The sequence below is a fragment of the Aotus nancymaae genome, unplaced genomic scaffold, assembly GCF_030222135.1.
Source record: "Aotus nancymaae isolate 86718 unplaced genomic scaffold, 86718_ANA_hifiasm-v0.15.2.pri h1tg000064l_1, whole genome shotgun sequence".
Classification (NCBI taxonomy): Eukaryota; Metazoa; Chordata; class Mammalia; order Primates; family Aotidae; genus Aotus; species Aotus nancymaae.
In genome coordinates, this window is record NW_026988479.1 from 11,299,536 (window position 1) to 11,326,329 (window position 26,794).

Below are 26,794 nucleotides of genomic sequence, written 5' to 3' on the forward strand. Positions count from 1 at the left end.
ATACCAAGATAAAATGCAGACTCCATAGCTAGGCGGTCATACCTTCTTATGATATCCCACAATTTTCATACACCCTATACTCTAGCAAAGCAGGCCCACGCGACAGTCCTCCAGCAGTTCCATGCCAACCATTCGCTTGTGTTTCCTCCTTTCTTTTTCCCGGACCTCAACCCGAGCACACTCACAGATGCCTACATAATACAATGATCTTTAAAGGTCCAGCTGCTGAAAAAGCCTGGAGTCATAGATGACGCAGGGAGCAGACAGTAATGGGGGCTCTGCCCTGGTCAGAGCCTGGCTAACTTGCTCACAGGCCTGCATCTGGGCACATTTGAGTGATGAGCTGATCACCTTCACTTGTGTGGGACTATGCCCAGGGACCATTTTAATCAGAAAATTTCCCTTTCTGTTGAAAATGGCCCATCAAATAAAAGGCTTTGAAATGTTTTCCTAAGGAGAAAAGTAATTTGAGAGCAGCTGTTTGGAGAAGAATCATGGCATTGTTTAATGAAGATCTGCATGTTTGTATCAACTTGGAATCCCGACAATAGGAAATATTTAAAAAATGTTGCAGGTATGTTTACCCTGCAGTTGTAGGGCAGAACCACCCCCTGCCCCTGCTTCCATTATTTTTTTTTTTTGGTTAACAAAGCTATGTCTCAGGTATACCCTATCAATTTTTTTGTGATAAGTCTGTGAAGTAATTTTTAACACTGAAATGTGCTTTCCTCTGTGACTATGCAACAGGTATTTTAAAAATGGATTTTAAAAATCAATTTTTTAATGGGTACAAGAATAGTGTTTGTTGCTTTCCTCTACCCCCAAATTAAAATTCTCAGTGTCTGAGTGGAACTGCTTTTAGCTTGGCACCAGGAGAGTCACAGGCTTTAACTTAAGAGTGATTGGCTTTAATCCAGGAAGCCCTGGGTTCAAGTTCTAGATTGGCCACTAATCGGCAGTATGACTTTGGCTAAGTCCCTTGATTTGCTGTGGGTCTTAGATTCTATATTTGTGAAATGAATGAATTTGAGGTTTGGAGGTAACTTCAAGTACTAAAAGCTCTATGAATCTGAAATGCAAATTATTTTCAGAAAACTAACTTTTCTGACCCATATAGTAGCTTCTCACTGGGCATTGTGAATCACTTCCTCCATGGTCAAATGCCTGCATGAGTCTTCTTAGATTTAAATATGAACTCACCCAGAAGAATTTAAATGATTCCAGGGCCATAAGTAAAAGTAACACAGGCCCAAGGGTTTGAGCAGCAGGATTGCTTAATGAAAAAGGAAATGTGTGAAATTAAGTATTTTAGTGAGGGAAATTAGGCCCCGTGCCTCCACAATGCCAAGGGTACTTCAGCATTTTATATCCAAGCTGAGCCCCGAAGTCTTTTGCCTTTAGCATGTTAATCAGAGGAGTGTTTAGAGCCCAGGGCTCAAGGGGTAAGGCTGTGGCCTACACTTGAGGCTCCTTCAGGCAAAATTCTCACTCAGGGATGCCAGGAGCCTAGAGAACAAGGTCACTAATATTAAGGAGGGTGCCTGGCAGCTGAACAGGCTGGGAAGTGCCAGGAAGCCTCAAGGGAAATGAGTAGCTTCTTATAGGCAGGTTCTGAGGAATGTCCTGCAGGCTATGGAGATGGAGCTTGTCAGCTAAAAGGCAGTTCAGTCCTGTCCCTGCCTCAGATGGCATTCAGAAGGGCTCCCCCTTCAAAGTCTTTAAGTGGTCCTGGCCCATTTAAAGTATGCACATTCTTTAAATGGTCCTGGCCCCCAGGGGCTACTGTCCCAGGGCATTGCATCTGCCTCTCTGTTCTCTCAGGCCAACTTCTTACCATTGGTCCCCAGTTTGAGTGTTCTGTGAACTCACAGTGGGGAGAGTATGCCTAGTAGCTCTGAACCCACAGGCCCTAACATCCAAACACTATCTCAATAGGAGGTCTTTTGCAAAAAATGTGGATCTCAGACACATTCAGGGTTCATTTGTTTTCCAGGCAAGAGGATGATATTAATAGATTCAAAAATTTCCTAACAAAGCACCTCCTCTTCTTCCTCCTCCTCTTTTCTAATTATGGTAGCCCCCAATTATCGAACACCTTCTAGGTGGCAGGCCCTTTGTAAGCACTTAATAAATGTTAAGGCTTCATAATAGTCTGATAGATAGCTCCTATAATTATCCTCACTTTACAGATAAAGAAACTCACCTAAGGAGGTGGCAAGTAAGTTGTCCAAAGCCACACAGGCAGCCCAGGAGCCTTGTGCTGTCTCCTGCCATGCCCTCCACTGGGGACAAGCTTCCTCTCACTGGCTAGGACTCATTCACTCAGGTAACTAACAGACATTGTTGAGCTCCTCCTTTGTGCCAGCCACCATTCAGAGAGGCAAAACCACCAAAGAGAAAGGGACACACTCCCAAGCTCTTCTCCTATCTAGTATTTTAAATGTATTTTACTACCAGACATGGCATTTACTCCTAGATGGAGAAATCACATGCATGATGGAGAGGCTTGCTGACCTCCAAGCCTCTGACGGCTTTCTGGGAACTACTAGCATGATGACACAGTCCTCAGCTGAGCATCTCTAGTGCTATAATCTCCAGTCAAAAAACTTATAAGCTTGTTATTCTTGCAGCTACTCTGTAATCACTGCTTATAACGCAAGCGACAAAGACAGGTTCCTATGGTAGGTGTATGTTAGAGATTCTCCAGGCTGGAAGGAGCGATGGTCACTGGTTCATTGAGTCTTCTCCTCATCTGATGGGTCTCCAGGATATACATGCCTGCTAGCAAATTCGTCCCTCCTTCCACAGCCTTGCCCCTCACTTGGCTTCCTTGATATTATGTTCTCCTGGGTTTTATTTGCCTCTCTGGCTATGTCTTCTTAGTCTCCTTGTGGCTTTTACTTTCTCTGCCCATACCTTAAATATCCTGGAATAACAATCTAGAATTTTCTCATAATTCTGCTGATAACTGGGCAACATTTGTGGAGGAAAGGAAGACTGTATTTCTAATTGGTTTGGCCTTCCTATAGAACTGTAAATCAGCAGAAGATCAACCTACATGCCCCATAGGATGAGGGGACTGGGAAGTAAGTTATTGTCAACACAAGTGGTCATTGAAAGAGGTGATCGGGAAAACCAGATGGCCATGTGGAGAGAGGGCTACAGGTAAACAGAAGATGAAAGGAGTCAGCTATAAATTTGTGAGTACAGAAATATCAGTATTAATTGAGACAGGAGGAAACAAAGTAGAGCATACAGCATTGTCAGAGGCATTAATGCTTATGCGGAAAAGAGGGACTCGGAGGACAGTAAGGGTGGGAGGACTTGCAATTTTAAACAGCTTGGGTTGAAAGGCCTCACTCTGAGTAAAGACCTGAGGTGGTGAGGGAGTGAGCCATCCAGATTCTGCAGGAAGAACTCTCCAGGCAGAGCGGACAGCCAGACCAAGGGTTCTGAGGCAGAAGCAGTGCAAGGCAGGGAGACCAGGGGGCTGAAACAGAGTGAGTGAGGTGGAAAGCAGTGGAGGAAGAGGTCATAGAGATGGGGTGGAGAGGTGAGAGCATCATAGGCCATTATAATGACACTGGCTGCCATTCTGAGGGAAATGGGAAGCCACTGGAGTCTTGATGCAAAGAATGAGAAGACTCAATTAGATTTTAAGTGGCTCACTCTAACTCCTGTGTTGAGAACAGACTGAGTCATGGGGTGGGAAGGGCAGCAGCAAGGAGACCTGGACAAGGTCATTCAGGCCTTTGTTGTCCAACTCTCCATTCCTGAAAGTACTTTGGACTTGTTAGGGTCCCGAGGTTCTGTTTAACTCTAGAGTTGCTTCTGATAAAGAGGGAGTAATGGTTTGGGTATCTTTATAGTTAGTCTGTTCAAAGTATTTCATTTATGAGTGTGATATGTCATGGGAGAAAAAAACTGTGCTGTTGTGTTTCTAGCTGATACAAGGCCTGCCTGGCAGTGCCTAGGAGCAGAATTGCAAGTCTTGCATCAGCAGGGGCCTGATAATACCTCATATGTCTCCACGTCTGAGCAGAGATCACATGCTGGATCTCAGGGTGCACCAGCACAAAGACCCTTCTTATAAACACAGTGCTCAAATCTGCCTCTCAGGTTATTATTATTTTTATAATAATTACAGAGCTCCAGACAGTACTTAGAACAAGATGATTTAATTCTACTTTTAGCTGCTTCCCTAGTACCTGACACAGTGCCTGATATAGTGTGTGTGTGTGTGTGTGTGTGTGTGTGTAGCCTAGTAACTAAAATATATTTATTGAGTAAAAATTGAGAAAATAGAAAATATCAGAAAATAACTTGTGAATGCTCCCATTACTGCATCTCCCAATCCACCTGCACCGTGCTCTGAACTTCACCTTTTTTCTCATTACAATGGGTGAACTGTTCACACTCCAGCTAAGGTCAAGTCTACTTCCACCCTAAATCCCATTCCTTGTTGCCTACTCAGGGACTTTGCTGCCAAAGCTGATGGTCAGATCCGCAGCCTCATGATACTTGACCTATCAGCAGCATTCAATATTGTCATCACTTTCTGGTTTGTGCCACAGATTCTTTGGCATCTGGGCCGGCACTCTCTTGGTTCTTCTCTTACTTTAGCCTTCTTTGCTGGATGCTTCTCATCTTCCCATGCTTTAAACATTGTTGTGCTCTGGGGCTTGGTCCTTAGTTCTCTGCCCACATTCATAGTTACAATGATGTTACATAATTTACATGCACTGATACATTCAAATGTATGTTTTCAGCCCCAGTCTCCCCTCTGAACTTCAGGCATGTATATTCAGTTGCTACTTGGCATTTCCACATGAATGTCTAAATATGTGTTTCAACTAAAGTCTTGGTTTTCATCTCTGTTCCCTCTGCAAACTGCTCCCTGTTGGGTCTTTTCTGTCTTAGTAAGTAGCTTTTTAATATGCCATTGCTTGAACTAAACATCTGGAATTGTTCTTAACTGCTTTCTTTCTCTCACATCCCATATACAATCCAATTGTAAGCATTATTGATTTTACCTTCAAAATGTAATCACAATCTGCCACCTCCTCAAATCAGCCATTTCCTGTCTGAATTATTGCAGTGGCCTCCTAATCGGTCTCCTGGCTGTTGCTATTATCCCACAATTATCTGTTCTCTACATAGCCGTCAGTGATCCTTTAAAAACTGAGGTCATATGATGTCACTTTTGTGCTGAAAACTCTCCAAAGGCTACCTCCTCTAACTTCATCTCTGCTTCTCTCCTCCTCATTCATCTGCATCAACCACACTAGTCTCTTTGCTGTTCCTTGAACACGTCCAGCTTGCTCCTGAATCCAGGCTTTAACACATACTATTCCTTTTGCCTGGAATGCTTTTCACCTTATCAGAGTAGAGGGATAAGAGGGCATGTGCTGGCCTGCTCAACTACCCTGATAAGGTGAAATTTGAACAGTGATTTGAAGGAAGAGTGAAGGAAGGAAGAAGTCATGTGGATATTTATTCAACTTACCTCTCTCAGTGAAAGAAATTTGGTTATTGGCTGGATATTTGAAGATACTAAGAAATTATTAATTTCCTTTTAGGCTTGATAATGTTTTTCTGGTTCTCTTTTAGAAAAAGTGTTCTGAGTTCTTTTACTAGCCAGGATGGAGTAACAAACAGTTTCAAAAACAACAAATACAACAAAAACAAAAAGAACTATTTTTAGGCATTGGAAATAGGCAGCACTGAACTGTGATCCCTAAATAAAGGGAAACAAGTGAGGCAAACCATGTGACCACAAAGGCTTGCTTTCTGGAGGCACATTGCAGTCTGTAGTACATGGAGAGGGATCTCAGAAGCATTGCAGGCAGCCTCACTGAGTTGAAGAGACAGAATGGGGTTTTGGAAGGCTGAGGTGATTACACATCGTGGGGCAGAGCTCCAGAGAGAAGGGTACTATGCAAAAACAAGCAAGCAAAGAAACAAACAAACAAAAACTAAACAAACAAAAGATACCAGAAATTTCAATAGGGTTTTTTTTTGAATGTTTGCTGAATACTAAGTCATGAATTCATAGAGTGAAAGTCCACAAACAACTGCCAAGGAGCTGTAAGACCAACAGTTTCCAGAGCTAGAATGGGGAGATACTTGAGCTCTGATCATCCAGAGTTGACACTCCTTGTTGATTACCCAGGGCATTTAGTAGAGACCCCTGAAGTGTTTCTTTATAGTACAAAGATAAACAATCTTTACAGTAAGGCTTCTAAAGATCTACTATGAGAAAGCTTTACATGGATCAAACTGCAAGTGACATAACAGCCTGTCAGAATAATGCCAAAAATTTAAGGAAGACAAAATCCAGATGCTCATAACCATAACATGCAGAGTGCCCATCACTCAACCCAAAATTACCAAACATTTCAAGATGCAGGAAAAGGTCATCCATAATTAGGAGCAAGATTAGTCAATAGAAATCAACCCAGGAATGACAGAGATGATAGAGTTAGGAGTCAAGATTTCAAAACAGTTGCTGTAAATATGTTCAAGGATTTAAAGGAAAATACAAATACAATGAGGAAGGAAATGGGAGATATAAAAGAGAGCTAAATAGGATTTTAAGAATTAAAAAAATGTCTGAAATGAAAAACTCACTGATTGGGATTAAAGTCACAAAAACCACAGGGAAAAAAGTATCAGCCATCATGAAGCACAGAAAGAAAAAAAGATTGCTAAAAGGAAAAGGAGACGTTACATTGCAGTGATATACACAACAATGTTAACAAATGAAATTTATGATAACTGGGGTTTGTTTCAAAATAATTCAAGGTTAGGGAGAAGGGAAGTGGGAGAAGTATAGATGGAACAAAGATTGGCCACAAATTGTTTATCATTGAAGATGAGAGATAGGTCCATGGAGTTCAGTATGCTCTTCTCTTGATTTTTGGCATTTCATTAAAATTATTTGTAACAAAAAATTTGAAGACATTCTCTAGGTAAGAAAAAGTAATTACAGTTTTTCTTCTGGAAAGAGGCCAGTGAGAAATAAGTCCTTCCCTCTACAGCACTTCTGATATAACAGTTTTGAATTCTGCTCTGAGTGTCAGAAGCAGGGACTAAGCTATACAATTTGGGGATCCTATAGCTAGAGACACCTCCCTCTTATTGGAATAATGCTCTGACACCCAGGAAGAGAAATATGAGGACTCAGGAGGAAGTCACTGTGCAAGAGGTTCCTCTAACAGTCACCACATCTCTTCAAGGGAGAGTATGGTTGCATTACCAGAGTCTTCTACCTGGGGTCCAGGTGGGAAAATGGGGTGGGTGGGTGATTGGTGCTATAAATACTTTAAATTTTATTCATAAACCTAACATGCGAGATTTTTTCTAAGCGCCTAGTGTTAAAGTGCTCAATTTAGTTAAACAATGGGGTATGTACTAGGGAGAACTGGGATAGATTCTGAATTGTGAAGGTAAGGCCATAGAACTCACTCTGTAACAGACTTTAATGTCCCTTCCCAACCTTAGTGCCAGTGACTTCACTAAATGAGCCTTTGGTCACAGGGTTGCTGGTTTTATAAAGTCCCTGGGGGCCGGGCGCGGTGGCTCAAGCCTGTAATCCCAGCACTTTGGGAGGCCGAGGTGGGTGGATCACGAGGTCGAGAGATCGAGACCATCCAGGTCAACATTGTGAAACCCCGTCTCTATTAATACAAAAAAATTAGCTGGGCACGGTGGCGCGTGCCTGTAATCCCAGCTACTCAGGAGGCTGAGGCAGGAGAATTGCCTGAACCCAGGAGGCGGAGGTTGCGGTGAGCCGAGATCGCGCCATTGCACTCCAGCCTGGGTAACAAGAGCGAGACTCCGTCTCAAAAAAAAAAAAAAAAAAAAAAAAAAAAAAAAAAGTCCCTGGGAAGCCTGGTGGGCTGTCCTTCCTCTGTCCTTTGGATGAAACCATTTGTCTCATCTTCTCCCACCTATTTAGAGACCCAACTTACAGACCATTTTCCAATTGGTCTCAGTGTGGGCATCCATAGGGTGGTCTCTAGTGGTTCTACTCTTGTAGCACTCTTGGGCTCTATTATTTAATTAGCATAGGCCATACATTAGGTTATCCTTTCAAGTATTTGTTCTATTGTGATTTTGTTGATTGATGGCACAGGCTCTTTGACCCGGAATACATTTTGACTCATTGTTTGTGAATATAAACAATGAAAATTATACCAATATTAAATTTTTGTCCAGAAAGCAAAATCTGAGGTGAACACCATTAAGCCAACTGAATTACTTGGTCAAATCTTGATACTGCATTAATTGTTTGTCTTTTTAATCTTCTGTTTTACCTAAAATATTCCAATCAAATTAACATATTTTTGATGTAACTCTTAAAATTTATTGATAAGGTTTATATACAGAATCACTGATTATGGTTTTTGCAATTTGTAATTTTTTCCTACTAAGACTGATTTTTTTTTTAACCAACCGATTTTGCAGTTTTCAGTGTTAGAAAAATCAATAACACATTTTGCCACATTCAATTTTAGCCACTGCCAGTTTTATTTTATTTTGCTTATTCCTTCTAGTAATGGTTCTCATAAATTGGGTAAAAGACAGATAGCCCTTCTTAGTTAATCAATGAGGAAATTGGGAACAATTTCCTTGGCAGCTTCAGTGGCAGACCTTGGCAGCACAAAATATCTCTACAAGAGGAATTTCATAGCCTTTTAGTACACTCATTTATACAAATAATAAGAAAATGTTACTCTCCAAAATTTTTAAATGTATATTTATTATCACAATTCTACTATATACCAGTATTCAGTGACAACAGAAATACCTTTTAAGTTGTGCAATTTTATGCCCTTTTTTAGAATCTGAACTTATTTTCTTAAGCCTTCTGGTGGACTATATTTAAATGATCAAAATAGTATGTTTCCTCATGAGACTACTTTCAATACATGTATAATGAATGTTAAATACATGTACTTAAAAATTTTCACCCCCCTCCACCCACCACCTCAAACGTTTCCTTTCAAAATTAAAATTTGTGTTACAGGTCTGTGTATCTTAAATACAGAAATTGACTATGACTTTCTTTTTGGTCATCCACTCACCATTTTGTCTGCCAAGAGTGCACCGAAGAGGAGAGGGAGAAGTTCAGAAATCAGAGTTTAATAACGTCCTACTATAATTAGTGAGGAGAGAATAAAAATAGAGTGACTTACCTAAGACCCACTTCATAATGAGCATTTCTGTCCAGGAGAACTGTGTGGTTTTCACTCTGAAGATTTGTTTCGGGTAGTCTGTGAAGGTTTCATTTGGCAGGGTTTTAACACCTTCAAATCGGTCAGATGCATTCACAACTAACAGTCCCAAGAAGATGGTAAAAGAAACTGCATGAGCTACAAACTTCATAAAAGGGCTCCTCAGAGTTTGTCCTAGCTGGAAAGAAAACGTGTGCAAGACATGTTAAACTGGTTCTAGGTGGATGCAGTTCTCTCTTTAAAGCATTGTTTCATCCAAGTTTAACCAGAGAATCCTTCATTTTGGACAGAAACTGCTAACTGAACCCAGACAATATTTTTTTCTTGAACTTTTATGTGATTTTTGCAATTTTTAATTTTTTCCTCCTAAGACTGATTTTTTTTTAACCAACCGATTTTGCAGTTTTCAGTTTATGTGAGATGCTGCTTGACCAAACTTATTTGGTCAATATTTTCCTGTTTAGAAGACTTAGTGGGAGGGGCTAAGAGAAACTGATAGAAGACATCTGACATAATCATCATGTTACATCTGATTGCACTGATACCTCCAACTGAACGGATATGAAGAAATAATGTCTGCATAAAGTTCACAATTTTTAAAAAATACACTTTGAATATGCTCAGTTTTTGTTTTATCTACTTACTTGGGTTTCATTCTTAAGAGTATTTGTTCTCAACCTTTCTTGTATGTTGATACATTTATTTAAAGCTATAACTTTCTCACTAGGTACTGCTTTAGCTGCCTGCTCCTAAATTTTCATTAACATTCAGTTTAAATATTTTATAAATTGCATTTTGATTTCATTTTTAACTCAAGGATTATTTAGTTTCCAGACATAGAGGACTTTTTTTCTCCCTGCTTTAAAAAATTTGAATTTTATTGCAGCATCTTTACAGAACATAGTCTCTATGATTATATTCTAAAATTTATTAAAGTTTTCCTTTTGGCCTAGTGCCTGAAATGTCACAAGCTGGAAATGGTCCAAAAGATGCCCTATTAGGGAACAAATACTAGTCACATCTTCTCTGTCTCATGGCATCCCAACCAAAGGCCACTTGGATCTTTGAGATTGAATTGGGGTCTGCACATTAGGTCCTTGCTAACCTCCTGTTAATGAACTCAGCTGGGACTCTTCTCAGCACATTGTCCTCATCTAAGCACCAACCCCTGCCCCTCCTCCAGGTATGATAAAAAGACAAGAGCAAAGAGGAACATCTTTTCTGAAGCTCAGTTCCTTTTCCAGGGTAGATATTAAATTACAACCAGTGACTGATTATTGACATTCACATTCTGCCTCTCAGGAGTCCTAGAGTAAAATGTTACCTAAGAGATAGACTATTGGTGCAACAGAAGATCAATTACAGGGATTTCTCTAAGTAGAATTTTCCTGATTGTGACCATGTTCAACATAACATTTGTAAATCAGATGGCTTGATAATGTTCTTTTAATGTGCTTCAGTATGTTAATCATCCATTTTAATTATTATAGTTATTAGCATAACATTATTATGATACTGATGCTATAGAATCCATTTATTGAAATAAAGTATTAGTTTCTATCTTTTAAAAAATCTAGATTTTAAAAAACTATACAAATATTGGGAATCCCTGCTTGTGTTAGAATTCACCTGCATATTATCATACGACACTAGGAATAACTTCAGAAATGTAAAGAGATGTTTATCTGACAATAGGCCCACAAATATTTTACAATAACATTTCTGTATAATGTTTAAGGACTATAGATTATTTTTGGCTATAGACAGATGTGCTGATTTTAGAACGCAGAGATTAAATGTAAGGACAAATAAAACATGTTATATAAATTCAGTAAAAAACTGCATTAAACCATGTCTCTTTTTTATTTATATGATATTAAATAGCTACTTTGAAGTTTTTGACATTTTAGCAAATGGTGTTAGCATCTTGGAGTCCCATTTCTTAACCAGGACCTTGGGATGTTTTGGCGTATCCAGGAGACAGCCTTAGGTAGCCATCACATTGTTTCTTGTCACTGTGTCCTGACTGAGCTGGTGATGAGAGGTGAGGGGAGACGGAGAATGACTGCAGGGAGGAGAGTAGAGTGTGAGGAGAGGGGAGACTGAAGAGGTGGCAAGGGATACCAGGTCTTGTGTATCCCAGCAAGGTTTCAAGAATGTCAGAAAAAGCTGGGTAACTCTGAGAGAAACACAACTCTTAATGCGGTCCATTTCCCCATCCTTTATCTGTGGGCTTTACCTAATACCTTCAGTGACCATCTGGATGAGGATAAGGGATACACCTCTCCAACTTCTCACCCAGGTGAGGCACTTGATTGCTGGAATTTGTATGTAGCTGCACCCAAGCTGGCTTTGGGTTTCCCCAGAAGACCTGGTTTAAGGAATTTAATATTCTCTTTGTTATCTCCTTCAAGATGTTATCTTTTAGAAGATGAATCTGCAAAAATTATTCTATTTACTATAAACCATAATAAAAAGTCCTGATAATGCCTTTTGGTGATGGAAAGTTACCCTGGGCTCAGCTCCCACTTGATCTAGGTCATACGGAGGAAAAGTGAGGTTAGGAATTGATGTTCTTTTCCTATACTTCTGGGTTTGAATGCATCTTTTTATCTGGTAAAACTTTGATAAAGGTCAAATGAGATCCAGTCATTTCAATGTTTTTCCTTTTTCTTTATTTGTAAAATTCCCTATTTGACTCACACAGATAATTTTTGAAGTAAATTACCTTTGGGGAAAATTTTCTCCATTTGCAAGGCCACCAGATGAGCCAAAAGAGAGGAGAAAAGTCAACCAATATATACCAGCAGCTTTTAGCTGCAGAATCATTAAAGCTGGGTCAGGTACCAGCTCTAGGTATAAAAAGAGATGAAGATGTGGGCCTTAGCCCACTGTGCCTGGAGCGTAGAACTGAGGAGCCCCAAAATGTGGGCTAAAGCAGCTCAGTCATTACTAGGACGTTATGAGCTGAGAACATGCCAGGAAATAGAAGTTTGTAGAATTGAAGTCTCTGGCTCACTCCAGGCTTCCTGGCCAGTGTTCTTTAGCTCTGAGAAATATATTAATGTCAAAGCAACTGAATAGTGCTCCTGAATTGGCTCCAAACAATTTGCATTCATGGACCCTTAGGGTGGGCACCTGCATTTACTAGTCGGCACCAACTCTGTGTTTCATGCCAGTGGGCTCTTAGCCCTCACAAGTGTAAGCACCTACATGGGACCTGCATATGTGAGTCCCACATCCCAACAATGTAGGCCTGTGGCTGTGATTGTGGTAGATCACTCAAGAGAATATTTCCAGCATCTTTCTCATCTTTTGTGACAGAGTCTCTTTCATCAAATGCCACCCTCACTTTCCACTGGGTGCCACGATCTTAAGCAAAGGCCTGGTTTACAAGTTAGAAACTGAGTGAAGGCAAACTTGGATCAATCATTCCCAAAAGAAACATGCACAACTTTGAGGTTGGGTGATTCTCAAATGTTAGCGAAGTCCTGGTTAAGTTAGAGGTGGATTCCTTAAGATGCTCTCCACAAAACTCTTATTCAAAATGTCTAACTTAGGGCTCAGGAATTTTCTCATTTATGATGGGGTGGGATAGGAGTGGTGTTTACTGGGTGCCTCTAATCAGTGTTCTCACATTACAATCTACACATTTCTCCGCACATTACAATGTGAATCCACACTTTGTCTTGGGGGCTGAAGAGGGATTTACAAAGTAGGACTCTAATGAAAGAAAAGGAAGGGACAGAGTTTGTCATCTGGTGATTTTTGACTTCTTTCTAAAAAGTCCTACCAACTCCTAGGATCTGAATCAAGTCCATTTCAAGGTCAGTTAGTCAACAGCTAAGATGTTTACGTTAGGCGTTGAAGGTTGTAATGGTGCTAGTGTAACTAGAGGGGTGTGTGTGTGTGTATGTGTGTGTGTGCATGCATGCACGTGGGCATGTGCATTTGCATGCAGTGGTTAAGGGCAGATCTCTGGAGCAGAGACTCTAGGTTTAAACCACAGCTTCATATATATATATTTTAAACAAGTTATTTAATCCCTTAGTGTTTCAGTTTCTTCTTCTATAAAATGGTGATAAAAATAGTGCCAACTGCATAGGATCAATGTAAGCAATGAATTATTTAATACACACAAAGCAGTTAGAAGAGTGCCTAGTGTATGGGAAGTACTCAATATATGGCACTGGAGGGTCTCAGACCATGCTGCTAAGGGGAGTCTTAAAAGAAGCTTGACACAAAGGTGGACCCACACAGAGTCCTTATGTATTTATGCCACAAGCCTGTTTGGGATATCTGTTATAGATAGCCTGTTGCACTATCTGTGTGCAACACGATGCTGGGCACTGGAGGTGATAGAGATAAAACAAGCTTTAAGAGTTGGTTCTTCCCTTCAAATTTGCTGATTTTCTAGTGTGGAGAGACACAGGCTATAAAAACTGCGGTAGGAAATAGATGGAGAGGTGGGGAGAAATGTTGCAGGGCAGAGTCTGGGCTAAGTTTGATCAACTTCCGGCAGCCTTTAATCCTATCTCAGCAGGGTGACAGGTGCTGGACTAGCCTTTTGGACTTGGGGACAGAAGCATTGGTGACATAAGAACACCGATGCTGTATTTCCTGATACAAATTTCCTCTCCATGGCTATGCTTCAAAAATTGTGTTGTGATTTTCTTTAATCAAGTGTAGCTCTCTGGTAAGAGATAAATGGGAGGAAACAGAGGTCTCCGGAGGTGCTGTCCTCTCCTGGTTGGCCCCTGAACCACATGGTTTGAGGAACCCTTTCAAACCATTTCAGCTTTGGTAAGGCAAAGCAGAAATCTTCCAAAGTTGTTCACTCACTCATGCCTTCCTTACTAGTTGTTCATGTTTAGGATGGCAGAGAAGGGGTAACAACTTTATATGTCTCCAAGCAAGGATTATGGCAGTAAGGACTGATAGATTGCACACTACAAGGACCTAAGGTTGGATTCTAAAGTTGTTCACAGTTCTTCCTGCCTGAGTCCTGGGGCAACTTTTGAGGATAATCAGTATGGTTAACAGGTAGTAGATGAGGTCAGCTTCTCCCCTCTTATAATTAGAACTGGTGCAGTTCCTCAGTATTTTCATGGAGCTGCCTTCTGCCACACTCCGCCTCCTATAGAGACACTGTTTGATCCTTTGAGGATGACTGCTATTCTTTTGGCTCTGAGATCTTAACAGACAAACAATCTAAATTACAAATCAGAGCAGAATAGCAAAGGATGGAAACAGCCTAGGCAGCCATAAAGACCCTTTGACATTGGAGCCCTTGTTGAGAGGATAGAGAACTCTCTAGGTCAACATAGACCTAACTGCCATGCATCCATGGGGATTAGAACTCACTGGTTTCCCAGTGGGCTGCCTGAACTCAACCATGTTGGTGATGACAATGAAAAATGAAAACAGAGTAACTGTTCTTTCTCTTGATCCAGATAAATCTGTGTGCAGGCTTCAGGCCTGCATTTATCATTATATGCAGCCATCTGTGACTCACTTATCCTCTTTAACCAACATATTAGTAAGCTGAACTTCTGCTGACACCTTTAGCCTTGTAATTTCCTTATTTAACTGTTTTTCTTAGGGACCCTCAGAAACTTAATATAAAAATAGAATCCACAGCCTTGATAATTCAATAGGAAAGAAATGATGCCGTCATTATGACTGGCTAATCAAGTAATTGTGATGTTCCTGATAGTCCCTAAGTCAGGGCAGCAACTATTAGAAAGTAAGTGTGCCATTGGACTGGAAACAGAAATAGCAACACTTTCTAGACGTCGATGGACATTAGTTAGTTGATGAGGTTTGCAAGTCACATTTTATGAATACTTTTATAAAATAGTATCAAGGTCTAATTTTTTAGAAAGAGATGTAATAATGTCATTAGAACATGAGATCTCTGAAATGACATTGTCTTTTTCCTGGAATTACAGATATAGACAGATATAAAGGCAGTGACCCCTCAGGAGGAGGGCTGCCAGCCCATTAACAGACTTTGCCATTACCCTCCTCTTGGGAAGACATGGTTTTTCTGGGCAACAGGAACCCTTAGAGGGGCTGGTTTTGTCACATGACAGATGCGACCTCTCCGTAATCCCCAGTAATATCTCTGCCAAAGTTGAAAAGATTTCTTTCTAAATGGTGAAAGGAAAGACTAAAAATATCTTCACTGTTTTATCTGTCTTTTGGCTGCTTCAGAGCAAGTTCGACAGCTCTTTAATGAGGGAATCTTTGCTTGTAATGAGCAGTGCCACCAAGAGTCATCTCATGCCACAGACTCAGTTATCGACATGCCCTCTACTGCAGTGAGCTCAGACTTAGAATCTAGAAAGTGCACAGAAGTGACAAATGGCTTAAGGATCAGCTCATGTTTATCTTGAGTTTTTTGGGTTTTTTTTTTTTAGTCTTATTGGAACTTCTGGGAGTACCAAATGCCTGTCACACAAGTATCTGAACAGAGGTGAGGAAGTCCCCATTATGGGCCAAACTTTCCTGCAACCATTTCTTCCAGAGTGTCCCAGAAGACTGCCATAGGTCTGACCCCTACTTCCTAGGTGCTATTAGCTTCCTGGATTACTAGGCCCAAGAAATTCTAGAAATCCCTGTCTGCGACCACACACTTTTAAATGGGATCACATCTGCATATATACCAAGATTCTTCTTAGAGCCACCAGAAATCTAAACAGTTTTGTCAGCTACTAGCACATCATCTCTTTCTGAATCTTCCCAGGCCACCAGGCAGTCAGAGGCAAGCCAGTTTGCTCTTGCTGGCCAGTCCTGGATTCCTGGAAGCTGTCACATTTAGCTTTGCAGCAAAAGTGAGGATCGGCAGCACTTTCTCCACAAAGTTGCTGTTATTTTAATTGTTGAACAGCCTAGAATTTGTTCTGGGGCTCAGAGAGAGTGAAGATAAGTGTCCCTACTCACTGGGGCTCTGGGTCAAAGCAACTTACAGTGCAGACTAGATAATTCCAGCATCAAAACATGTGCCTAAAACCCATGACGAGCTTCAAGCCATCTTTAAGACTGGTTAGTTTCTTTTACCCACTGTGTTTTTTCAGCTCATAATGAAGGACAGAAAAAAATTGCCTTTGCCTACATATATATTATTTGTGAAATTCCGATCTGAAGGTACCTGGCGTGATAGACTGCCATAGAAGCAAAATCCTCAGTAGAGGTAAGGTTGAATACTGTAGAAGTTCAGTAAGAGGGCTTCCATTTTTAATACTACTATCCAGAAGAAGGATTTGGGGGCTTGACCTTTCTCTGTGACCCTGCACCTACTCTGAGGCAGTCAGTTCATTGCCTGTCTGGTTAGGTGGCCTCACCAGCAGCCCCGAAGTCTCAGAGCTGTCATTCTGATATGAGTTACTTCTAAGTGGAGTTGACAAGAGGGTCGGTTCACTGGTGACACTTTTATTAACCGTATTAGCTGATCAAATTGCCTGTGGAACTAATCTCCCTGTAGTCATACTTCTTCTACTGAATGTTGATTACCTAAGCTTAATTCCTTTTTAAATATATCACTAGGTAAACGCTGCTTTGGAACCTTTAGTGACAATCTTAAACCCATGAAACATATCTCAAAATTTCTGCATGTTTCGGGCTTATAAGCACTGACTCTTCACTGAAGCTGGAGTGCTGGTGCTTTCTGTGGCTTTGACCCATATGACTGGGATTGGGGATGATGGGGTGGGCAGTGGGGCAGCTTGGCACTGCAGGTTCCTCTCCTTCCATCACTGGTGGGCACTGGACACTCCCCCACAGGGAAAGAACACACCTTGCAAGCTCTTCTCTTTCTTTTGCCATTTTCCTTCTTGCAACCTAATTAGCTGCCCATGTGAGCCAGAACCTCATCAAAGGGGCCAGGAAAACTAGGAAGATGTTGCCATGGGTCTGCAGTGCCCCAACATGAGCTGTGTTTGACTCCTAGCCTACTAGTCGTTTTTTTTTTCTGAACCTACTTCATGAAGCATACATGTCATAATGTAATTGAGGCTATGAAATGAGATATTCCATGAAAAGGGCTTAGAGAAGAGAAATTACTCAAATGTTGGCTGTCACTATTACCATGATTATAATTATTATACTGTGGGCTTGGAGGACATGCTTAGGACATTGCATAATTAGAAGAAGAAAAATGTCTTTATTCTCAATTCTGTTATTGATCCTTTCAAATTATGGCTTACTTTGGGAAAAAAAAAGATTTGAAAAAGCAGGTCTTAACATTTTTCCTTTTATGTGGTTTCCTACTTTCACTGGGTATCTCAGGAATATTTTCTTTAAATATGGGAAAAGATCAGCTGCTGATTTGAACAAAATGGACTTCAGATCATGCTAAGAAGAGAGAAGAAATAACCGCAAACGACATGCACCTTAAGCAGTCTGTACCTTGCTGCACGGAGCAATCCAATAGGCTATGGCGAGAAAAGGGAGGCCTATGGAGACTCCAAAGACAGCCAGGAATTTCACAGCGATAGACTGTTGACGTAAGCCTGAGAGATTTTCATACCACATGGTAAGCAATTGCTGCTGACAGTTAGGATGAGCAACGAACTGTAAAAACAAAACAAAAACAAAAACAAAACGCAAACAGGAAAATGGCATTGATAGCACTTGAACAGTATACAACCTAGGAGTAGCTGGGGGCTGAAATGTCCACCTGGGGGGTGGTTGAGGTACCTGCAGTGGGTGGGGGTGAGGGGTAGGAAGGAGGCCTTCTGACGTGGGGATGCTGGGGAGCTTTGTGCTGTGGCCAGAGTCTTTGCAAGACTGACTGAATTCACACTTTGCAAATTGGGCCTAGAAAAGTCTCAGGCACAGAAAATGAAAGTTAGCTTTTGGGTACATGCTTGTCTTCTATTCAGGGTGTGTTCAACTGATCGAGGGAGACTTATCTCTGGGCAGAATTCACTTGGGAAGGAACACAGAGGAATGGATGGAGCACGAATGGGGTTTTGGAGTCAGACATGGGTGTGAATTTTATTCTACCCCCTACTAGTTGGGTGACCTTAGTACAGCTATTTAACGTCTCTGAGCTTTAATATTCTTATCCGTAAAACAGAGCTTATCACATTGTCTTGGAGGATTAAACGATATTATAAAAAGAAAAAACATCCTCTCTTTCCCTATGAAATCTAAGGGAAAATGTTTGCAGTGTTTCCAGAGGATGTTAAAACTCCAACATTTTCTCACTGGATCCCAGGAGTGTTGGCCTTGAATTCGTTTTTTTTTTTTTTTTTTTTTTTTGTGTGTGTGTGTGTGTGTGGCATGATGGAGCACCGCCACACTGGATCCTCACCCAGTAGCTTCCTTCTGGGACACCATGCACCCTTCTTCCCACCACTTCTCTCTCTTGGAACTGTCCTGCCCTAATGCCTGGGTTACAAGACAGACCTCTTGTGGCCATTTTCTATTGTGTGGCCATGTCCTGCCCTCACCCTTGGATACAGCTTATGGACTAGGAGTGGAACGCTGACCTAAACTGAACCCAGCGTGTTTTCTCTCCTGGGTGTTTGGGACTATGTTGAGAATGGAAGTCTATTTATTTTGTAGGAAATTAACATGTAACCTTGGACGATCTGGGCAGCTATCTTCCACTTTGTGGACAAAGTAGCAAAACAAGTCTGTTGAAAACAGAAAGGGAATGATGTGCAGAAAGAGGCTGAGCTAGGGTTTGACCTCTCTGGGGCCCAGCTCCACTCTGCCTGTGTGGTCCGTGAGACACTTTCATGTTCATAGACAAAATCTCTTGTTTTCTGCTTGATCCAGCACACTGGCGATAGGCATTGCAACCAGAACATCCCTTTTCTGCAAATAGTAGTTGCTGCTCGGCCATTTGTTTAATTGACTCAGGTTCAACTGGAAACTAGTAATAGGCAATATTTAAGCAAAGTTTATGGGATTAAAATTTACATTTGAAAAAAATATATACTTGTTAGCTTATTGTTTCCCCATGACAGGAGGAAGCCATTGTTTGCTTTTGACTGGTCTGCCCTTTGGCCCCACTCAGGACACCCATGTGCTGCCAGAGTATGGCTGGGCACCATGGACTGGAGACGATGGACTGGGCATTTTTCAAAGGGATGACTTAACCGAGTACCTGGACTGATTTCATGTGCTGATTTCATGCCATTTGCCTCACTGAGTATTAAGGGGACATATACAACGATTCCTGGGAAATGTGAAACATTCCCTTTTCATTACAACAACAATACAAATAGAGCATTTTAAAACTCACAGTGTAAATGACAACATGCTGCTTCCCACTTCTGTGAACTCACAGTAGCAGCCAAATGATCTTTGAGGACACTGTCAAAGGTTTATTTGACCCTACAGCCCCTGACAATACCATTACTTGAATATAGGATGCAAATGAAGCTTTTCTTGGTAGCATTCCTGGCTTTTCTTTGTGGTATTACTGCTATTCTTTCTCTCCAAGAATAGCGATGGATTATCCTCAACCCAGGGAGAAACACCCAGACTGCAGGTCGTAAGACATCCTGCGCCCTTTCTGGCTGGAAAGGAGCCAGCAACGGGAAGTTGTGCAGACATTTCTGTAATTCTCAGGGTCTAGTCATGGCACAGTCTCAGAGGGAGTGGTGGGTGAGCATGGGGTGCAGTCATTTTTGTTTTTCAACTGCCAGCCTTCTGTAGATACTGAAATGGCCCTACTTTGCAGAAAGAAACTCACAGTCTGATTAGAAGGTGACATATGCTGTGAAATAGAAGTTGAGTACTTGACTCACCCTATGGCTCCATGCACTGCAGCTGCTTGGGAAGGACACCTGTCACAATTCTCATCTTTCTCCCCTCCCTTTTTTTTTTTCTTTTTTTTTTTTGAGATGGAGTCTCACTCTGTAGCCCAGGCTAGAGTGCAGTGGCGCAATCTCGGCTCACTGAGACCTCTGCCTCCTGGATTCAAGCAATTCTCTGCCTCAGCCTCCTGAGTAGCTGGGATTACAGATGCCCACCACCACACCCAGTTAATTTTTGTATTTTTAGTTGAGACAGGGTTTCACCATCTTGGCCAGGTTGGTCTTGAACTCCTGACCTTGTGATCCACCTGCCTCGGCCTCCCAAAGTGCTGGGATTACAGGTGTGAGCCACTGTGCCTGGTCCAATCCCCATCATCTGCTCCTTGTTTCTATCTGGGAGAGCCTGTCCCATGCTTCTGTTGCTGCCTCTTGACAGACAAGTTAGCACCACAGATTGGGCAGAGGGCCAGAAGGGCAGAAGCTCTGAGAAAGAACAGAGTGGGGACCATTCCCTATTCTCTCTTGCTTGCCTCAGAGAAGACAGTGGTCTCAGCTAAAACAGAGGGGTCTCTTGGGGCTTTGTCTTTCTCTGATTAGACCTTTGCTAATTTCCACAGCTGCATTTATTGCTCTACAATAAAGCAACCTAGCTTCAGACATGCTATTTATTTGCAGATAGATTTTATGAGGTAATAAGATAACAGCAGTGGGAGGCTGAAGCCCAAATTGGTGTTTACCTCTCTCTGGGTACCTTTCTGTACTTGTGACAGCCCTTCGAAGACAGTTCAATGGGTATCAAAAGATTTTTTCCCCCTGTGATTTTGAAGCATGAAAAAATATTGTCCCTGACCCAAGGAAGAGAGGAGCAAATGAAACACACCAACAGGACACAGAGAAAACTCTACCCAAAAGGGCACACAGCTAAAGAACAAAGGCAGAAAGAACTCGGGTGTGACCAGGATTTTCAAAAGCAGGATCAGAGAGGAACTGATGGAAGAAAAGCTTATAGCTAGAATAGAATAGGAACTCAGAAAATTGGTGTTGTCTTGGGCTTATTTTCCTTGGCATCTTGCTCGCCAAAGGATAGAATGATCAAAGGATAGATGTCACCAAGAGCTATGCCCAGGCCATTCCTGCCTAGAGCATGGCACACTTTTAGGAAAATTCTTTGAGGGAAGAACTGATGTGACCACCTAGATTTTCCCAGTGACATGATTCACATTCTTTATAGTAAGCAGTTTGTAACAGCTGGAGCCAAGAATCTGTGAAGGGGTTTACATGGGGCTGAGCAGGCTCTTAAGAGAAACTGAATCAAACTACACCTATAACTGGGATGGACTGTCCTAGGAGCTGGGTGAGGGAGGGACTGGAGAGGAGTTGGCCTGCAGGGAGAGATAGGAGGGGACACTGAGACAGAATTCTCTGTAATGGAAAGCCTGACCCTGCTTAGGTGACAGTCTCTCTTTTCTCTCATGTAATTCTTAGTCACTCCCTTTAATTATAGTTATATTTCTGCATGATCCCTTTAATTATAGTTATATTTCTGCATGCTGGAGAGAAAACGCCTCCTGGAGAGCTCCTGTGGTCTTTAGCATGGTGTTCATGAATGGGCACTGTTGGAGTAAATGGCATGGCCAGAGTTCTCTGCTGTCAGATTGTAAAACTGGTGCCACCCACAGTACCAAAGTGGCCTTCCTTCCTCATTGCCCCTGTGAGGTAGCAGACTCTCAGCATGTCTGCATGTCACCACATCTGGAAGAGGCATGCGGGTACCAGAGGCTGAAAGTTGGCTTGCTAGGAGACAACAATGAACAAGATACACGATTGAATTCACGTGTCTGCTGAATTTATTTTCACTGTAGAAGTGCCAGGAGATTAAAACAACAACAACAACTTCCTTAAGTCCCAAAGGCAGTTGAGCTAGGAGTTTAAGAACTGAACCAGGAAAAAATTCATAGCATCATTTGGAGGGATGCCCCAAGAAATGAGCCAACGAGGGGAACAGGGATTGGAATTAAGCTCAAGGAGATTTGGGGGCTACAACTTGGGGTTATTTCATATACCCTGCCAAAGCACAACACCCCCACTCAAATTTTTGCAAGGAGGGAAGGAAGGAAGGAAGGAAGGAAGAAAGGAAGGAAGGAAGGAAGGAAGGAAGGAAGACAAGCCACTTGGTCCTGTGGATGGCACCAGGCTTGCAATCTGAAAGCAGAGAATTCTGGCCATGCCATTTGCTCAAACAGTGCCCATTCATGAACACCATGCTAAAGACCACAGGAGCCCTCAAGGAGGGCTTTAACTCCACAAAGGCCAGGGGATTCACCATTCAATTTTGCCTTAAACTTTCCCATTTTTTGACCACTGAGCATCTGTCACATAGCTCTTCATTGCTGGGAGATTCCATCTGGATGCCTCTATAGGCATCTGACACTCAATTCTAGTCTCCTCTGACTCCTCTTCCACTTGTGCACCCCTGATCCCAGCTAACTCTGCGATGCTTCTTGGTTATTTCCGCAGTTGGGGGTTCTGCCAAGCAGTTGCTGACTGAGCCTTCCTGGAAGTCTACTGGGCAGCAAGAGGAGATGGACCTCTCTGCAAGCTCTTCATTCCCAAGGATATTCAATATCAACTATTACGTTAGGTCTGTTGCTCCAATATTCTCAAAGATAGCTCTCTATTCTTGTATCCCAGGGACAGCAGGACACAAAAAAACTCTCTGTCACCTCTCTTTAAGCAAACCTCCAATTTTCTAGACCAAGAGGGATTATTTACACAAATGACCTGAATTGTTGGGTTGCTCTGAGGACTGTGCCTGTGACTCAGCAGCATCTCTCTGACCAGAGAATGAGTTTTTTTGATGAAGAGAGTCCTTAATGAACCAGCCTATGTCTCACTCTCAGGGTGCAGGCACCAAAACAAAGGGTGCTGGATTCTTCCAGAGCTGGAGCTGAGCCATTTCCTGAGTGCAGGTGCGAAGGCAGGAGCTGAGGAGGGGCTTTCTGGAGATGGAAGCATTTTCTAGTGCTCACCAGCAGTCCTCTCAGAGCAGAGAGCCCAGAGAGTGCTGATGTGACTCAGTTTCCAGTCTGGCTATGTTGTCATGGCCAGAGTCCCATGGAAGGCTCAGAGTCAGCTTCTAGCTGGCTCCAAATTACTGCCTCTACCCTTTCACAGTGTCACAAAGAGGCCACCCTCCATACCTGGCAGCAACTCTCTCCACTCCACCAGAGGCTATGCCCTAACCTGAAATCAAAGAAGTGGAAGCTATTTCCAGCAAACCTTGGATTATTTTCAACTCCTCCCCTTCCTGAGTCTTGCCATCTAGACATGCTGCTCTACATACTGTTCCCAAACATGGGATTTATAGTCACTCCCCGTCTATGTTCAAAGAAGGTCCATCCTGCTCCTCTCTGGTTTAATGCCTCAGCAGCCTTCAAAACCAACTTTCTGACCACCTCCAAGTCCCACCAAGTCCCTCAGCCCCCAGAGACATCTTGGACACCTATAGGTTTTATTCTGTAGCCCACTTACTTGGCAATCACGGTTCATAGGTCAAGTTTTGGATAGAAGTACTCTTATGACTACATCTGATCTTTTCTGTTATTTTAGTCTTCTTGAAGGAACCAACTGTCTAGGTGTCTCCAAGAGTGTGCATCTTTATGTTTTCCATGTAGCAGGTGCTCAGTAAACTTCTGCTGTGTGATTAATAAACTCAGGGTTTTGAATCCCCTAAGATTTTCTACATGGTTTTCTTATCATCCCAGGATAATTTCTAAATGCAACAAATCTTGTTACTCGGGACCTGATGAACTCTTAAGCATCTTCATATCTTTACCAAAAGGCAGGCAGAAAGAGGGGATAAAAGCTAAACCAGGTGCTTGTCTTCTTGTGTAGGAAAATATTTGAAATATGAGTCCAAAATAGGGTTTGAGGATTATCTCTTGGATTAGATGAGGATTATTTAATTTCTATGTATGCCATGTACTACTGTAAACTGACATCAATTCAAAAAATATTTATATAATAATAAGAAACCACTAATATTTGTTGAGCACCTATTGTGTGTCAGACCCTGTGCTTACCAGTCATTATATTATTTAACCCTTACATCAGTTCTTTAAGGTGGGTATATCTCTGTTTTAAACATGGAGGAATTAGACACAGAAAGATTAAGTAACTTGTCTACCATCAGTCACAAAAGTGATTATGACGACAGGCCCTGGACTGGAACCCAGGGAGTCTAATATCAAAGATAATGTTTTGAACTATATTTACCCATATTTCCTCAAGGTAGATTTAAAATCAGACTGAAAGACCAAAGCATAAGGGATTATGGTGATTTTTCCAACCCCGCAAAGGCCAGGGGACTCACCATTCAAGATGCCGTTAGAACTCATCTCTCTCTGCCCTTCTGCCTGTTGGTCAGTCAAGTCTCAGTAAAGATAAAAATCAGAAATACACAAGGAAAAGGCCTTGAAGCCACTTTTCTTGATAACTTCATCCTGCTAAAGATGACATCCTGGGCTCTGTCTTCTACATATAGAGAAGAATAGAAGCAGCTGATTCCATGGTGGCTCAAGTGCCTGATCACTTCTTTGCCAGGACCCGGGTTAATGTGAAGGCCACCCAAGCTCAGACTTATAGCCTTGAAAAGTGCAGACTCTTTTGCTGAATCACTTTGCTGAAGGACCTAATTAGGATTTCAATTAGGTCCTTTGCTAAAAGGCCTAATTAGGATTTCAAATCCCATGCCAAAATCCTGCCTGATGCTGACATCTTACCAGGAAGAACAGCAGTTCTAGGCAGTTCCCTGAGCCTGAGTTCTGACTGGATAATATTCCCAAGTTGGTTCCACAGCTCTGCAGACCTTGCTGGTGGCTGTGCTGTGCCTTGGTTACAAAGATTCATGGGGTTGGACTCTGGGGTCAGCCTGCCCAGGTGTCAATATGAGCTCCACCACTGATTGGTGAGGAACTGAGTAGCTTAATTCCTTAAGTCTCAATTTCTCTACTTACGGAATCACCATAATGATGACTAATTCAAGGGAGGCTTCGAGGATTTAGAAAATCCAGTTCCGGGTTTTGGTTTATGTTGCCATTTTAAAACCTCAGCAAAATTCTGTTTACCAACATACCCCTTTTTGATTGGTATAATATTTCTGAAATAAAAGGCAGAAGTACAAATCACTTATGCATTAAAATTTTTAAACAACCAAAGTTGTGCTCGCTTACAGAGTATCATCCACTTTTCATGGCTCTAAAGTAGAGAAATTTGATTATCATTAAAAACAGTTTTTCTTGCATGAATAATTTTTTTTTTTTTTTTTTTTTTTTTTTTTTTAGATGGAGTCTTGCTCTGTTGCCCAGGCTGGAGTGCAGTGGCACGATCTCAGCTCATTGCAACCTCTGCCTCCTGGGTTAAGGCAATTCTCCTGCCTCAGCCTCCTGAGTAGCTGGGACAACAGGTGCACACCATCACGCCCAGCTAATTTTTTGTATTTTAGTAGAGATGGGGCTTTACCACATTGGCCAGGCTGGTCTCAAACTCTTGACCTCATCATCCACCCGCCTCAGCCTCCCAAAGTGCTGCGATTACAGGCATGAGCCACCACTCCTGACTGCATGAATAATTCTTACTCTAGCTCAGAAACTTTATCAACAAGGAGAACATACACCCAAAGGCATTAATATTGATACAGGAAATCTGCATGGGAATCTGTACCTATATTTAATTAAATTAGAAAAAAGACAGAGTGGGAATGCTTTCTTTAGATATAAACCACAGTGTCTGACCAGTACAAAGATTGTAGTCCTAGGTTGATGGAACTGGGATAGGGTGTGATGGTCATACATTTTTCAAAGAGATTCCCTCATATTATCAAATAAAATATTAGGTCAGTTGCAGGCAGATGAAGGTTCAGAGGGAACTATTTGGAGCTTACTTAGAACTAGCCCTTTATGATTCTAAATTTTCTAAATTTCTCTTCAGAGAAATGTGACTATAATTCAGTAATGTTATTTACTTTTCAGAATCAGAATTTATATTTTATTTTTATGCAATTATTTTAAAATGACACTTTAAAATTCAGTTTATAGCCTGCGAATTTACATTATAATGCTGATGTATATATAACATCTATTCTGGCTGTATTTTATTTTTACTTGATGCTTTTACTTGTATCTACAGTTTTATATTCAAAATACACTCAAGATTTAGGGTCACTAATTTTTAATTTTAACTTTTGAATTCTTAAAGTTATAAATATTCTTATTACCAGTATTTTAATATTGTGAGATGTAAATGCAAAAAAATGGCACTGTCACTGGTTCGAGGGATAGAAATAATATATGTGTAACCCAAATGTTCCAGGTCTTGGCAGGTGTGTAACCCAAATGTTCCAGGTCTTGGCAGCTGGTGAGCACAAACCTAGTACCATTTTGACAGTTATCCATTTATCCACCAGACATATATTAAATGCCTATTGTTACCAGGTACCAAGAACCTTTAGGAATGGAGGACACAGTGAACAAGGTGGCCATGGCTCCTGCCCTTGGGAAGCCTGGTAATTTCCTAATCTTGATGGTTCTGAGTCTTTCCAGGCTGGACGACAGGGGATTGTTTTATGATAGCCTCCTATGTATTCCTACTTGATTCAGATGTCCTACTCAAGTCACTCCACCTGTCACTCAGTGTACCAAGTGCAGGACATCGGCTTCTCCCTCCTCCCTTCCTGAATGAGCCCTGGGCAGGGTCAGGCCAGTTCCTGGGACACAAGCTGTT

General features: G+C 41.7%; 1 protein-coding gene across 1 annotated transcript in view; it reads right to left on the bottom strand.

Annotated features, from left to right (window-relative positions):
* Nucleotides 1-26,794, bottom strand: part of TRPC7 (transient receptor potential cation channel subfamily C member 7) — a 136,647-nt gene that overhangs the window by 43,768 nt on the left and 66,085 nt on the right. The window contains exons 4-5 of the mRNA XM_021664941.2: nt 17,649-17,813; nt 9,201-9,417 (exon numbers count right to left, since the gene is read on the bottom strand). Coding sequence (XP_021520616.1) covers nt 9,201-9,417; nt 17,649-17,813 — 382 coding nt within the window. The remainder of the gene's footprint in view (nt 1-9,200; nt 9,418-17,648; nt 17,814-26,794) is intronic.